Source organism: Tursiops truncatus, chromosome 7, assembly GCF_011762595.2.
Source record: "Tursiops truncatus isolate mTurTru1 chromosome 7, mTurTru1.mat.Y, whole genome shotgun sequence".
Lineage (NCBI taxonomy): Eukaryota > Metazoa > Chordata > Mammalia > Artiodactyla > Delphinidae > Tursiops > Tursiops truncatus.
In genome coordinates, this window is record NC_047040.1 from 39,218,765 (window position 1) to 39,235,529 (window position 16,765).

General features: G+C 37.6%; 1 protein-coding gene across 2 annotated transcripts in view; it reads right to left on the reverse strand.

Annotated features, from left to right (window-relative positions):
- Window positions 1-16,765, reverse strand: part of SLC39A10 (solute carrier family 39 member 10) — a 113,598-nt gene that overhangs the window by 38,918 nt on the left and 57,915 nt on the right. For both annotated transcript variants that reach the window (XM_019939241.3, XM_019939240.3), the window contains one exon: window positions 1,379-2,403. In XM_019939241.3, coding sequence (XP_019794800.1) covers window positions 1,379-2,392 — 1,014 coding nt within the window. In that variant the 5' untranslated portion in view covers window positions 2,393-2,403. The remainder of the gene's footprint in view (window positions 1-1,378; window positions 2,404-16,765) is intronic.

The window sequence follows — 16,765 nt, forward strand, 5'->3', positions numbered from 1 at the left end:
AAGAAAACAAGTAACAAAAAATTCTGGACCCATCATATAGTAAAAACAAATACATAAAATTGAGGCAAAGGACATGGCACTACCTCTTTTTCATACATATGCACTCTGGTTGCATGCTTGCTTATTTTATCTATGGTACAAAAAACAGAATCAAAACATACAAACAAAAAAAATGATTTTTTTCAGGCCTTTACATGAGATACTACTACCCTATCCAATGCATAGAATATTTCCAGAAATCTTGAAAAAATCCTCAGTATGCATCAGGCCTATGAGGATACAAAATAACAAGTCTGATGATCCAGACCCCACAAGTAGAATACAAAAAGTAAACATTACTGATAATGTCTAGTTATTATCAACAAGGTTCTAGGATATTACCCATAGTAACAAATTAATATATTTCTTTAAAAGTACACTAAGATTTTAAAATTTGCTAAAAACCAAATATCTAATGATTTGTCCAGTAAATAAACAAAGATATTTACTTAGATATAAAACACACTTCCATAATAAGAGACAGAAACAACAAAGGTTGAGGTCATTTTCCACATTAGATGGTGCTGCTTTTTCTACATCCGAACAATAAACAAATTCAACAATTTTTTTAAACTTTAATGAGGGCTAAATATAAGAATACATAAGGGTGTTGATACACTTTTAATGAAACAAAAATGTTTTTAAGGTGAATAGTTTTTTAAAAAATCAAGAAGGAACCATCAAATGTGAAAGAATTCAAAAAAGCATGAAAATTTAAAAGAAAAACAAAACCATCCCATTACTATTGGAGTTTCCCATTATTATATCTTTTTGCATTCATTGTACATCTGTTGAAAGCATAAGAAAAGACTAACATGAGCAAGTAGGTCCTATGATAAAGTGACAGAGAAAACAAACCTACCACATGTGCAAAATACCTGACTTCGTAGCTAGATCAATAACTGGGAACCACTCCATAGTTAGTAAGTTAACAATTATGAAAAAAAACTGTCTAGGAACTTCCCAAGAAAACAGTTTGAACAAAAAAAAGTCTTCAATTTTCAAATATCTAGAAACCAGCTAACAGTAACAACATGTAAACTAATTTGGGGAGTCAAAACAAGTCTTAAGCAAGAGAGTAAAATAAGGAACAAAAATAAGGAATATATTTTCTAACAACCTTTAAACATTTAGGAATTGAAGGAACCCAAATTTGAGAACGAACAATGCAAGTGAAAATGCAGCTAAAAATCTTTAATCTGATTTTGATTCCTTAATGTATTTTGTAACTGGAAATAAGTTTGAATATGGTTGACTATTCCTCTGTTACTTCTCTTTTTACCTAAAAATGCTCCACAATCATCTGAGAATTACGGAGCAACCATCTTGTTCTGCTTACCTCATGTTGCCGGTCATCTTCGTTATGATCTTTGTGACTAGCAGCTGCATAAATTGCACTTTTTTTAACATGCGGTGCTTCTCGCTTTCTAGTATGTCGAAGTTCACCTTCGTTATCAGGATCAAGATCTTGGTGTCCGTGACCAGGATCATGACCATTATGTTCTGGAAGACGTACATGAAAATGACCTGGGTTATGTACACGATCAGGTTTGTGGACCCGATTATGCTCGTACTGTTCACCCTGATCATGGTTAGGGGGAAAACCTGGTGTAATAACCTCAGAATTTTCATTACTTTTCTTCCCTTTTCTCTTCTTCTTTCCTTTCAGTAGCTTACTTTCAGATTGTTCCTGTGTTTTATTGGTCTCTGTAGAAGGTTCATGGCTAGGCTCCCCATGCTCACTGTGAATAATGGAATCATTAGGAAAATGGCGAGTAGTGTTATGATCAAGGTGATGACGCAAACAATGGTGATGACATAAGCGATGATTACGGTCATGCATATGTTTATCATCAGATTTGACAGACACTTCAATTGTCTCTTTCTCTGGATCACACTTATGGCTTCTTTTTGTTGATACACTGGTCACAGTTTGATTTTCTGAATTTAAATGACTATGGGAATGCTGGTGGTTATGTGAGTGAAAATGCTTTCCCTCTTGAACTGCCAAAATATCTAAGTGAGAAACATGATCGTGGCCAAGATCCTCATGATTAATCTCAACTACTTTTATCTCTCCAAGGCCCAAGTTTGTTAAAAGTTTCTCCAGACCAAAAAAGGATAATCTTCCATTTTCACCATAACGATCAAAAAGTTTTTCAATATAATATTTTTTTTCATTTTCAGCATCCAGCACTGAAAATTTGCTCGACTCCGATTCTGTCATTCCACGATGGTGTCTGTGATGCTCTTCAGAACCATGGTCATGTTCTTCATGGCAATGGTTGCAATGATGGAAAATAAATGTCAGCAAACAAATGAGGCAAAATTTTGTGTGCATATGTACCTTCATTTCTATTTTTCCTAAAGGGAAAGAGAAACAAGCATTAGTTTATACTTATGCACACTCAAAATAAACAAACTTACCAGCAGTTGCCAATTCACTAGGCAAATTGTTTTACCCCATTTTTTTCATGCCTATGAATCATTCTTTCCTTCTTCAAGCTCCTATAAAAAATGGCCCCTTTTATCAAAATAGTGTACAGCCCTTCAAATTAATACAAATTTGCTTAAAACTCATCTGCAAGACTACTCTGACTCCCTTTAAGCACAATACTTTATACACATTTATACAGTAAATGTTGGTTCCTTCCTATATGGTCCTTTACAAAAAAGTTTACCCAACTCTGTTCTTGAGGTCCTGGTCAGTGCAATAAGGCAGTAAGATGAAATGTGTGATAAGATATGTAAGAATCAGAAAGAAATGAAACTGTCATTATTCACAAATGGCAGGATTGGGTATGCAGAAAGTCCAAAAGAATCTATGAGAATTAATAAGTTAATTTAGCACAGTTGCTGGATTTAAGGACAATAACCTAAAATCAATTGTATTTCTCTACACCAGCAATAATTAGAAAATGAAATTAGAAAAAGTTTACCATTTACAGTAGCAAATAACTAGAAATAAATCTAACAAAAGATGTGCAAGACCTTTTCATAAAAAAAGATCACATATTATTGAGAGAAATGAAGGACCTATATAAATGGATGGCTTTATCATGTTCAAGATTGGATGAGACATAGATCCAATGTAATCCCAATCAAAATCCCAGAGATAATTTTATGAAAATTGATGAGGTATTTTTAATGTTTACATGGAAACCAAGGGCCAAAAATGGACAAGACACTCTATCTACCAGTTACTAAAGACTGTGGGTATCTGGTGTAAGAACAAATAAATAAATAACATAGTCTAAAAATAGGAAAAATTCCCTTTTCCTTGGTGCTTGGTCAACTAGATTTCGATATAGAAGAAAAATAAATTAAACTTGACCCCTACCTCACACCATATGTAAACATCAATTATAGATGGATTGTAAATGTAAATCTAAAACAGTAAATTTTAAAGTAAAACAGGGTCCAAAACTGTGCTGCACAATATGGTAGCCACTTGTCAAGTGCAGATACTTAAATTTAAACTAACAATTTAATTAAAAATTCAGCTTCTTGGGAGTTCCCTGGCAGTCCAGTGGTTAGGACTTGGTGCATTCACTTTGGTGGCCCAGGTTCAATCCCTGTTTGGGGAACTAAGAACCCAAAAGCTGCGCGGCACGGCCCAAAAGAAAAGCCCCCAAAACAACAACTGTTTCTCAGTCACCTAATTACATTTTAAATGCTCAATAGTCACATGTAGCTCATGGCTACCATACTGAACAGTGTAGACAAAGAACATGTCAATCATCACAGAAAGTTCTACTAGACAGCATGCTTCTAGAATATGGAAATATGATGTGAGTCATTCATGCAATATTAAAGTTTTCTAGAATAAACAGGTCAAAGTCATTGTCATCCTATACTTTATATAACCCACTATATCCAAAATATTATCATTTCAACATGTAATCAGTATAAAAATTATTAATGAAATTTTTACATTCTTTTTTATACTATGTCTTTGAAATCTGGCATGTATTTTATACTTACAGACATCTTAATTCAGACTAGCCACATTTCAACAGCCACATGTGGCTACTGGCTACTGTACTGGAAAGTATAGATCTAGAAGATTTATTTGGGAGACTAGCTTCAAGACCTTCAAGATAGGACATAATGTGCATTATGAAGGAAAGACTGATCAAGTACACTACATTAAAATAAAGAAATTTCTATTCAACAAGAGATATCATTAAGAGACTAAAAAGGCAACAACAGACTGGAAGAAAATTATGGCAATGTTACTAGTCAATATATAAGGAATTTCTACAAATCAATATGAAAATTATGAGACAACTCAATGGAAAAATGGGAAATTTGAACGGGCACTTCATAAGAGGACAGCCAAATTACTAAGAAGCATATGAAAGGATTCTCAACCTCAATAGTCATCAGAGAATTATAAATTAAAATCACAAGTAGATAGATACCACTATATACCCACCAGAATGAGTAAAGTATAAAAGATGTAGGCAAGAATATGGATCAACTGGAACCTGCATATACTGCTGGTGGGACTGCAAATTGGTATCTTATGGAAAACTATTTGGCAGGATCTGCCAGAAGTTGAACATAAGCATATCCACCCACATAGCAATTCTAGTCCTGGATATATGCAGAAATACATGTACAGAGACACAAAAAGACATGAATGAACATGAAAGTTCACATAACTATTATTCATCATAGCTCAAAACAGGAAAAAGGCCAAATGTCCATCAACGGTAGAATGGATAAACAAAACAATAATTTTACAATGGAATACTGCACAGGAATGAAAATATAATCACAGATTCACACATTAACACAGATGAATCTCACAAATTGAGACTGAGCCAAAGATAAATGCTAAATAAACTATAGAGCAAAATTCTATTTATATAAAATTTAAAATGGGCAAAACTAAACCACGACAATGATTATCTTTTGAAGGGAAGGTAGAGGGTAATAACTGGGACTGGAAATTGTAGTAATGTTCTCTTTCTTTACTTGAGTAATGGTTACACAAATATGTTTACTTTGTGATAATTCATTGTACTTATCATACTCTGGGTACTTTTCTGTACACATACTGTACTTCAATTAAAAGTTTTTAAAAATCAAATTTTCTCCAGTGAAAACCAATTAGAAAATGTAATTATAAACAAAAATTATTAGGCTCCTAGAAATAAATAGAACAAGACCATTAAAAGGAGAAATGTATATGACATTATTTGCAAAAACTGGAGAGACACCACCTACATGGATGGAATAAATGGCATAAGGTATATAAAGTCTTCCCAGGTGTATATGCAAATCTAATTCAGTGTCAATCAAAATCCCGGAAGCTGTCTGCTTTTCATGAGACTGCATAAGCTAATCTAAAAATTCATATGGATGAGCAAAAGCCCAAGGACAACCAACACAGTTCAGAAAACTAGTAAGGTGATAAAGACTTCTTTTTATAAAGTTATATAACTAAAATAACAGAACTGGCAGAGGGCCATACAGATAGACCAAAGAAACAACAGAATTCAGAAAAAGAATCAATAGGGGCTTCCCTGGTGGCGCAGTGGTTGAGAGTCCGCCTGCCGATGCAGGGGACACGGGTTCGTGCCCCGGTCCGGGAAGATCCCACATGCCGCAGAGTGGCTGGGCCCATGAGCCACGGCCGCTGGGCCTGCGCATCCGGAGCCTGTGCTCCGCAACGGGAGAGGCCACAACAGTGAGGCCCGCGTACCACAAAAAAAAAAAAAAAAAGAATCAGTAATATTGATTGTGAAAAAATAGTTCTCCCTCACACCATACACAAATGTCAATTCCAAGAGGATTAAAAACCCAATGTGAAAAACAAAAAAATTCTTAACTTTTAGAATAAAATATAGGAGACTATCATGACTTTAGGCTAAGGAAAGACAAAAAAAAGCACAAACCTTAAAAGGAAATTTTAGATAATTTAATTAAACTAAATTTTAGATAAGATGCAAAAAGCACAAACCTTAAAAGGAAATTTTGATTAATTTAATTATACTAAATTCTTTAAGTATTACTCTACAATAAAGAACACAATAAAGTTTATGACAAGCTATACACTAAAAGATATTTGCAATGTGTATATATAAACAATGCATATAAAAGATCACTATTCAGAACATATAAAACATATATATATATATATATATATATATAAATACAAAACACTCCAATACTGCATAGACAACTATACAAAGGTTATAAACAGGACAGATGGTTAAGCAGTGACATGATCACTAATAATCTGGATAACACACCAAGACATTAAGAGGCAAAAATTAATATCTGAAAATACCAGGTGTTAAGCAAAAATCTAATGTAAAGAAATAGAAAATATCTTACACTGCTGGTGGGAGTATAAATTGGTGCAACCATTTTGGGAAGCAATCTGACATTTACTGAAGCTGAATATGAATACACTCCACAGCCCCAAAATTCCACTTTTATCTATCTATCTACCCTAGAGAAACTCTTACACTATGCACAGGAGACAAATTCAAGAATCTCTAACGCAGTATTGTTGATTTTTTTTTAATGTTAACTATCTCGTAAATAACAGAATACTCAACTAAAAGTGGGTAAAACAAAGAGGAAAATTTCACATTAAAAAAGTTGGGGAAGGGCTTCCCTGGTGGCGCAGTGATTGAGAGTCCGCCTGCCGATGCAGGGGACACGGGCTCGTGCCCCGGTCTGGGAAGATCCCACATGTCACGGAGCTAGACCCGTGAGCCATGGCCGCTGAGCCTGCGCGTCCGGAGCCTGTGCTCCGCAATGGGAGAGGCCACAACAGTGAGAGGCCCGCGTACCGCACAAAAAAAAAAAAAAAAAAAAAAAAAAGTTGGGGAAAATGGTGGTTTCAGGACAATTACACAAGCAAAAGCCCAAACTCTCTCATCCTCAGATCTTTCTCCTCAGAATCTCAAGAAACTGCTGTTGCTACAACCACTCCATCCTTGCACAACCATATCCAAAGCGGGAAGGTTTATCTTTTTCTTTTCATCCAGGGAGAAAAATCTTTCCTGAAAGTTCCTCTCAGATTTCCCTTAACATATCTTTCATCAGGGCTGTACTACATACACAAAACAAAACTGGTAAAGGAAGAAATTACCATGATCGGCTTAGACAAATCGACATTCATTCTCTTGAGATTGGAAAGAAGCCACCTTTCCTATGCATATGGAGGGCATACTAACAGCAAGCAAAAAGGAGGTAAATGAGGAATGTCAGTTGATTATATAACCATTAGTGCCTGCCACAAACCTAAATGCCCATCAGTAGAAGAATGGATAAAAAAATATGGCATACTTATGTAATTAAAGATTATTTTAAAGTTATAAATGTGTGACTATGAAATACACAACAAACACAGTTCTTAGAAACATAAAGAGTAAACTCCAAAAAGGTACATGTCATATCATTTATACACAATTAAAAACATGCAAAATACCTTAATTTGGGTTCTACATACATGTAGCAAGAGCTTAACATGGGGATGATCACATTCTAGAGAGTGGCTATCTTTTCAGGAAGAAATGAAGGGGAGTCAGATGGTAGAGGAAGTATGCATATTTAGCTGCATCTGCAGTGTTTTATTTCTTAAAAAGTGAGGGGAATCTGAAGCAATGTGACAAAACATTTAATATCTGTAAAAGCAGCAGGATTCAGGTGTGTGTTATACAGATCCTCCCCGACTTAAAGATGGGATTATGTCTCAACTCATCCTAACTTGAAAAATATCATAAGTTGAAAATGCATTTAACATACATAATCCACTGAACATCATAGCTTAGCCTAGTCTTCCTTAAATGTGCTCAGAGCACTTACATTAATTAGCCTACAGGTGGGCAAAATCATCTAACACAAAGCCTGTTTTATAATAATAATCTCATGTAATTTACTGAATACTGTACTAAAAGTGAAAAACAGAAGGTTGTATGGGTACAGAATGGTTTACCTTGGTGATCGCACAGCTGACTGGGAGCTGCAGCTCGCTGCCACTGCCCAGCATCACAAGAGTGTACTGTACTGCATATCACTACCTTGGACAAAGATCAAAATTCAAAACGAATGGTTTCTACTGAATGCATAATGCTTTTGCATCACTGTAAAGTCAAAATATCGTAAATCGGAGTCCATCTGTATTGTATATACTTTTTGTAAGTTTGATACCTAACCGCCATCAGTGATTAATCAACATGTGTTGGAGGAACAGCAGAAGCAGTATCATGGTTACCTGGGAACTTGTTAGAAATGTAAATTCTTGCACCCCACCCAGACCTACTAAATCAGGAACTCTGGGGTTAGGGCTCAGCAGTGTGTCATTCAATCTTCCTAGTGAGTCTGATGCTAGCTAAAGTTTGAGAGCCACTACCTATACAAATAAATTATATAAACACTCCCATTTATTTCAAATGGTACTTGATTACATCGAATATTATGATTACCTGAATTAGGTTTAGTTATCACACGTGGTTTAAGAATTTTAGAAAATAATTAGTCTATAAAATGTTTAATCCCAAAGCTACATTAAGTTTGAGATTTTGTTTTTAATCCAAACGCTTCAGTTTCTTATATAATAGTCTCATAGATAAAGTCACCATTTAAAACATACAGTTTTACCTATACACTAATGAAGATGAAAGGGAACAGATTAAGACAATCGCTATTAAGCAGAAAGAGGACATTACACTCCCTACAATTACCTTGGTTTTCCACTTGGAGATGCTAGTGAAAGGCGATACTCTGAATCAATGTTGCTGTGTTCATTTGATATGTAAATGTCTTGTAGTTCCTTCAGTGAACATTATCTCACTGTCAAATGAATAGGTACCAGTGGTAAAAATAAAACATACATATAGGGCTTCCCTGGTGGCGCAGTGGTTGAGAGTCCGCCTGTCGATTCAGGGGACACGGATTCGTGCCCCGGTCTGGGAGGATCCCATATGCCGCAGAGCGGCTGGGCCCGTGAGCCATGGCCGCTGAGCCTGCGTGTCCAGAGCCTGTGCTCCGCAACGGGAGAGGCCACAGCAGTGAGAGCCCCGCGTACCGCAAAAAAAAAAAAAAACAAAAAATAAACATACATATATATTGATCAGGCAATATCAAATGAATGACTCCATGAAACACAAAAACTGTGGGTGGTCTATATGAGTTTTAAATTGTCATTTGTGTCTACTTTTTGAGTGTATAGTACTCAATTTGTTTACTGCAAAGATTCTAATATCTTAAGTCACCTAATCATTTACATTCAAGAGAGCACGATAGGAATGCAAAATACATGAGTGACATCATAAAGGTAATATTAAATCTCTGTTAAGTATTTTGTTTGCTTTTTTGTTTTTTGGAGTGGGGTTTGTTTTTTTTTCTTTTTGGCAGTACACGGGCCTCTCACTGTCATGGCCTCTCCTGTTGCAGGGCACAGGCTCCGGACGCGCAGGCTCAGCGGCCATGGCTCACGGGCCTAACCACTCTGCGGCATGTGGGATCTTTCCGGACCGGGGCACAAACCCGTGTCCCCTGCATTGGCAGGCGGACTCTCAACTACTGCGCCACCAGGGAAGCCCTCTGTTAAGTACTTTTTAAAGTAAATCATACATAAACTTTGCAACTTTAGTTTAGAACAGCTATATAGCAGGTGTGTGCCAAAGAATCACTTGAATGAAGCATTTGTCAGCATAGACTAAGCAGCTATTGTAAAGAGACTTCTCTCAAAGGGCGGTGGCTTAAGAAACAAGCAAGTTTATTTCCCTCTTAAAAACAGTCCAACACTTTAAGTATACCCTGCCACTCCCTTCTGGCCTGCACCCAGCATGGATCTCATTCAGATTCGATGCAGAAGTCAAAAGCTTTTCAGACAAGCAAAAGCTAAGAGAATTCAGCACCACCAAACCAGCTTTACAACATATGATGAAGAAACTTCTCTAGGTGAAAAACACAAGAGAAGAAAAAGACCCACAAAAACAATCCCAAAACAATTAAGAAAACAGTAATAGGAACATACATATCAATAATAACCTTGAGTGTAAATGGATTAAATGCCCCAACCAAAAGACAAAGAACGGCTGAATGCATACAAAAACAAGACCCATATATATGCTGTCTACAAGAGACCCACTTCAGACCTAGGGACACATACAGACTGAAACTGAAGGGATGGAAAAAGATATTCCATGCACATGGAAATCAAAAGAAAGCTGTAGTAGCACTAGTCATATCAGATAAAATAGACTTTAAAATAAAGACTGTTACAAGAGATAAGGAGGGACACTACATAATGATCAATCCAAGAAGAAAATATAACAATTATAAATGTTTATGCACCCAACATAGGAGCACCTCAATACATAAGGCAAATGTTAACAACCACGAAGGAGAAATTGACAGTAACACAAATATAGTAAGGGATTTTAGCAATGCACTTACATCAACAGACAGATCATCCAAACAGAAAATAAATAAGGAAACACAAACTTTAAATGACCAGATAGACCAGCTAGATCTAATTGATATTTATAGAACATTCCACCCAAAAGTGACAGAATACATTTTCTTCTCAAGTGCACATGGAACATTCTCCAGGATAGATAACGTCTTGGGTCACAAATCAAGCCTTGGAAAATTTAAGAAAATTGAAATCGTAACAAGCATCTTTTCTGACCACAAAGCTATGAGACTAGAAATCAATTATAGGAAAAAACAGTAAAGAAAACCAAATACATGGAGGCCAAACAGTGCGTCACTAAATAACCAAGAGATCACTGAAGAAATCAAAGAAATTAAAAAATACATAGAAACAAATGACAATCAAAACACCACAACCAAAAACCTATGGCACACAGCAAAACCAGTTCTAAGAGGGAAGTTTATAGCAATTCAATCTCACCTCAAAAAACAAGAAAAATCTCAAACAATCTAACACTACACTTAAAACAGGTAGGGAAAGAAGAACAAAGAAAACTCAAAGTGAGTAGAAGGAAAGAAATCATAAAGATCAGAGCAGAAATAAATGAAATAGAAATGAAGAAAACAATAGCAAAGATCAATAAAACTAAAAGCTGGTTCTTTGAGAAGATAAAATTGATAAAACCTTAGCCAGACTCATAAAGAAAAAAAGGGAGAGGACAGAAATCAACAAGATTAGAAATGAAAAAGGAGAAATCACAACTGACACTGCAGAAATACAAAAGATTATAAGAGACTACTACAAACAATTATATGCCAATAAAATGGACAGCCACGAAAAATGGACAAATTCTTGGAAAGGTACAATTTTCCAAGACTGAACCAGGATGAATTAGAAAATATCAACAGACCTATCACAAGTAATGAAATTGAAACCATAATTAAAAATCTTCCAGGGCTTCTCTGGTGGCGCAGTGGTTGGGAGTCCGCCTGCCGACGCAGGGGATGCGGGTTCGTGCCCCGGTCTGGGAAGATCCCACATGCCGCGGAGCGGCTGGGCCCGTAAGGCATGGCCGCTGAGCCTGCGTGTCTGGATGACTGTGCTCTGCAACTGGAGAGGCCACAACAGTGAAAGGCCCGCATACCGCAAAAAAAAAAAAAAAAAAAAAAAAAAAAATCTTCCAGCAAACAAAAGTCCAGGACCAGATGGCTTCACAGGCAAATTCTATCAAATATTTAGAGAAGAGCTAACACCTATTGTTCTCAAACTCTTCCAAAAAATTGCAGAGGGAGAAACACTCCCAAACTCATTCTATGAAGCCACCATCACCCTGATACCAAAACCAGAAAGATATCACAAAAAAAAGAATATTATAGACTAATATCACTGATGAACATAAATGCAAAACTCCTGAACAAAATACTAGCAAACAGAATCCAACAGCACATTAAAGGATCATACACCATGATCAAGTGGCGTTTATCCCAGGAATGCAAGGATTCTTCAAATATACCCAAATCAATCAATGTAATAATCCATATTAACAAACTGAAGGAGAAAAACCATATGATCATCTCAATAGATGCAGAAAAAGCTTTCGACAAAATTCAACACCCACTTATGATAAAAACTCTCCAAAAAGTGGGCACAGAGGGAACCTACCTTAACATAATAAAGGCCATATATGACAAATCCACAGCAAGCATCATACTCAATGGTAAAAAGCTGAAAGCATTTCCACTAATATCAGGAACAAGACAAGGATGTCTACTCTTGCCACTCTTATTCAACATACTTTTGGAAGTCCTAGCCACAGCAATCAGAGAAAAAAAGAAACAAAAGGAATACAAATTGGAAAAGAAAAAGTAAAACTGTCACTGTTTGCCAATGACATGATACTATACGTAGAAAATCCTAAAGATGCCACCAGAAAACTACTAGAACTAATCAATGCATTTGGTAAGGTTGCAGGATCCAAAATTAATGCAAAGAAATCTGGCATTCCTATACACTAACAATGAAAAATCAGGAAGAGAAACTAAGGAAACATTCCCATTTACCACTGCAACAAAAAGAATAAAATACCTAGGAACAAACCTGCCTAAGGAGGCGAAAGACCTGTACTCAGAAAACTATAAAACATTCATGAAAGAAATCAAAGATGACAAAAACAGATGGAGAAATATACCAGGTTCTTGGATTGGAAAAAGCATTATGAAAATGACTATACTACCCGAAGCAATCTACAGATTCAATGCAATCCCTATCAAACTACCAATGGTATTCTTCACAGAATTAGAACAAAAAATTTTACAATTCATATAGAAACACAATAGACCCCGAATAGCCAAAGCAATCTTGAGAAAGAAAAATGGAGGAATCAGGCTACCCAACTTCAAACTATACCATAAAGCTACAGTAATCAAGACAGTATGGTACTGGCACAAAAACAGAAATACAGATCAATGGTACAGGATAGAATGCCCAGAGATATACCCACACACATATGGGCACCTAATTTACGACAAAGAAGGCAAAAACATACAATGGAGAAAAGACAGCCTCTTCAATAAGTGGTGCTGGGCAAACTGGACAGCTACATGTAAAAGAAAGAAATTAGAGGGACAGCTTCAAGATGGCAGAGGAGTAAGATGTGGAGATCACCTTCCTCCCCAAAAATACCTCAAAAATACATCTACATGTGGCACAGCTCCTACACAACACCTATGGAACCTGGCAGAAGACCTCAGACTTCCCAAAAGGCAAGAAATTCCCCACGTACCTGGGTAGTGCAAAAGGAAAAAGTAAAAACAGAGACGAAAGAATAGGGACAGGACCTGCACCTCTGGGAAGGAGCTGTGGAGGAGGAAAAGCTTCCACACGCTAAGAAGGCCCTTCACTGGCGGAGATGGTGGGTGTGTCGGGGGGAAGCTTTGGAGTCACGGAGGACAGCGCAGCAATAGGGGTGCAGATGGCAAAGCGGACAGATTCCCACACAGAGGATCGGTGCTGACCAGCACTCACCAGCCTGAGAGGCTTCTCTGCTCACCCGCCAGGGCAGCTGGTGGCTGGGAGCTGAGGCTTGGGCTTTAGAGGTCAGATCTCAGGGAGAGGACTGAGGTTGGCTGCATGAACACAGACTGAAGGGGACTAGTGCACCACAGGTAGCTGGGAGGGAGTCCAGGAAAATGTCTGGAACTGCCTAAGAGGCAAGAGAACATTGTTTCAGGGTGCACGAGGAGAGGGGATTCAGAGCACCACACAAACAAGCTCCAGAGACGGGCTCGAGCCGTGGCTATCAGCACAGACAGAGACAGGCATGAGACGCTAAGGCTGCTACTGCAGCCACCAAGAAGCCTGTGTGCAAGCACAGGTCACTATCCACACCTCCCCTCCAGGAAGCCTGTGAAGCCTGCCACTCCTAGGGTCCCATGATCCAGGGACAACTTCCCCAGGAGAACACATGTCATGCTTCAGTCTGTTACAACGTCACGCCGGCCTCTGCCACCACAGGCTCGCCCCAAATTCCATACCCCTCCCTCCCCCTGGCCTCAGTGAGCCAGAGTCCCCTAATCAGCTGCTCCTTTAACCCCATCCTGTCTGGGCCTGGAATAGATGCCCTCAGGCAACATACATGCAGAGGCAAGGCCAAATCCAAAGCTGAGCCCCTGGGAGCTGTGTGAACAAAGAAGAGAAAGGAAAATCTCTCCCAGGAGCCTCAGGAGCAGAGGATTAGACCTCCACAATCAAACTGATGGACGCTGCAACTGTGGAATACCTGAAGAGACAACGAATCATCCCAAAATTGAGGTGGTAGACTTTGGGAGCAACTGTAGACTTGGGGTTTGCTTTCTGCATCTAATTTATTTCTGGTGTTATGTTTATCTTAGGTTAGTATTTAGAGCTTATTATCATTGGTAGATTTCTTTATTGATTTGGATGCTCTCTTCCTTTTATTTATTTATTTTTTCCCCTTTTCTCCTTTTGTGTGCATGTGTATGCTTCTTTGTGTAATTTTCTCTGTAGAGATTTGCTTTTACCATTTGTCCTAGGGTTCTGTCTGTCCTTTTTTTTTTTTTTTCAGTATACTTTTTGGAGCTTGTTATCATTGGTGAATTTGTTTTTTGATTTGGTTGCTCTCTCTTTCCTTCCTTTTTTTTTTTTTTACTACTTTTTAATTTTTAAATATATTTAAAACTTTTTTTTCTTTTAATAACTTTCTTATTTTATTTATTTGTTTGTTTGTTTATTTATTTATTTTCTCCCTTTTCTTCTGAGCCGGGTGGCTGACAGGGTCTTGGTGCTCTTGCTGGGGGTCAGGCCTGAGCCTCTGAGATGGGAGAGCCGAGTTCAGGACACTGGTCCACGAGAAACCTACCAACCCCACATAATATCGAATGGCGCAAGATCTCCCAGAGATCTCCATCTCAACGCTAAGACCCAGCTCCACTCAACGACCAGCAAGCTACAGGGCTTGACATCCTATGCCAAACAACTAGCAAGATAAGAACACAACCCTGCCCATTAGCAGACAGGCTGCCTAAAATCATAATAAGTTCACAGACAACCCAAAACACACCACCAGACGCAGTTCCACCCACCAGAAAGACAAGATCCAGCCTCATCCACCAGAACACAGGCACCAGCCCCCTCCACCAAGAAGCCTACACAACCCACTAAACCAACCTTACCCACTAGGGGCCAACACCAAACACAACGGGAACTACGAACCTGCAGCCTGCCAAAAGGAGACCCCAAACACAGTAAGTTAAGCAAAATGAGAAGACAGAGAAACAAACAGCAGATGAAGGAGCAAGGTAAAAACCCACCAGATAAAACAAACCAAGAGAAAATAGGGAGTCTACCTGAAAAAGAATTCAGAGTCATGATAGTAAAGATGATCCAAAATCTTAGAAACAGAATGGAGAAAATGAAAGAAACGTTTAACAAAAACCTAGAAGAACTAAAGAGCAAACAATGATAAACATCACAATAAATGAAATGAAAAATTCTCTAGAAGGAATCAGTAGAAGAATAACTGAGGCAGAAGAATGGATAAATGACCTGAAAGATAAAATAGTGGAAATAACTACTGAAGAGCAGAATAAAGAAAAAAGAATGAAAAGAATTGAGGACAGTCTCAGAGACATCTGGGACAACGTTAAATGTACCAACATTCGAATTATAGGGGTCCCAGAAGAAGAAGAGAAAAAGAAAGGGACTGAGAATATATTTGAAGAGTTTATAGTTGAAAACTTCCCTAAAATGAGAAGGGAAATAGTCAATCAAGGCCAGAAAGCACAGAGACTCCCATACAGGATAAATCCAAGGAGAAACATGCCAAGACAAATATTAGTCAAACTATCAAAACTTAAATACAAAGAAAAAATATTAAAAGCAGCAAGGGAAAAGCAACAAATAACATACAAGGGAATCCCCGTAAGGTTAACAGCTGATCTTTCAGCAGAAACTCTGCAAGCCAGAAGGGAGTGGCAGGACATATTTAAAGTGATGAAAGAGAAAAACCTACAACCAAGATTACTCTACCCAGCAAGGATCTCACTCAGATTCAATGGAGAAATTAAAACCTTTACTGACAAGCAAATGCTAAGTGAAATTCAACACCACCAAACCAGCTTTACAAATCCTTAAGTAATTTCTCTAGGCAGGAAGCACAAGACAAGGAAAAGACCTACAATAACAAACCCAAAACAATTAAGAAAATGGTAACAGGAACACACATATCAATAACTACCTTAAACGTAAATGGATTAAATGCTCCAACCAAAGGACACAGGCATGCTGAATGGATACAAAAACAAGACCCATATATGTGCTGTCTGCAAGAGACCCACTTCAGACCTAGGGATACATACAGACTGAAAGTGAGGGGATGGAAAAAGATATTCCATGCAAATGGAAATCAAAAGAAAGCTGGAGTAGCAATTCTCATATCAGACAAAACAGACTTTAAAAAAAAGACTACTCCAAGAGACAAAGCACACTACATAATGATCAAGGGATCAATCCAAGAATAAGATATAACAACTGTAAATATTTATGGACCCAACAAAGGAGCACCTCAACACTTAAGGCAATGCTAACAGCCATAAAAGGGGAAATCGACAGTAACACAATCATAGTAGGGGACTTGAACACCCCACTTTCACCAATGGACAGATCGTCCAAAATGAAAATAAATAAGGAAACACAAGCTTTAAATGATAAATTAAACAAGATGGACTTAATTGATATTTATAGAACATTCCATCCAAACACAACAGAATACACTTCCTTCTCAAGGGCTCATGGAACATT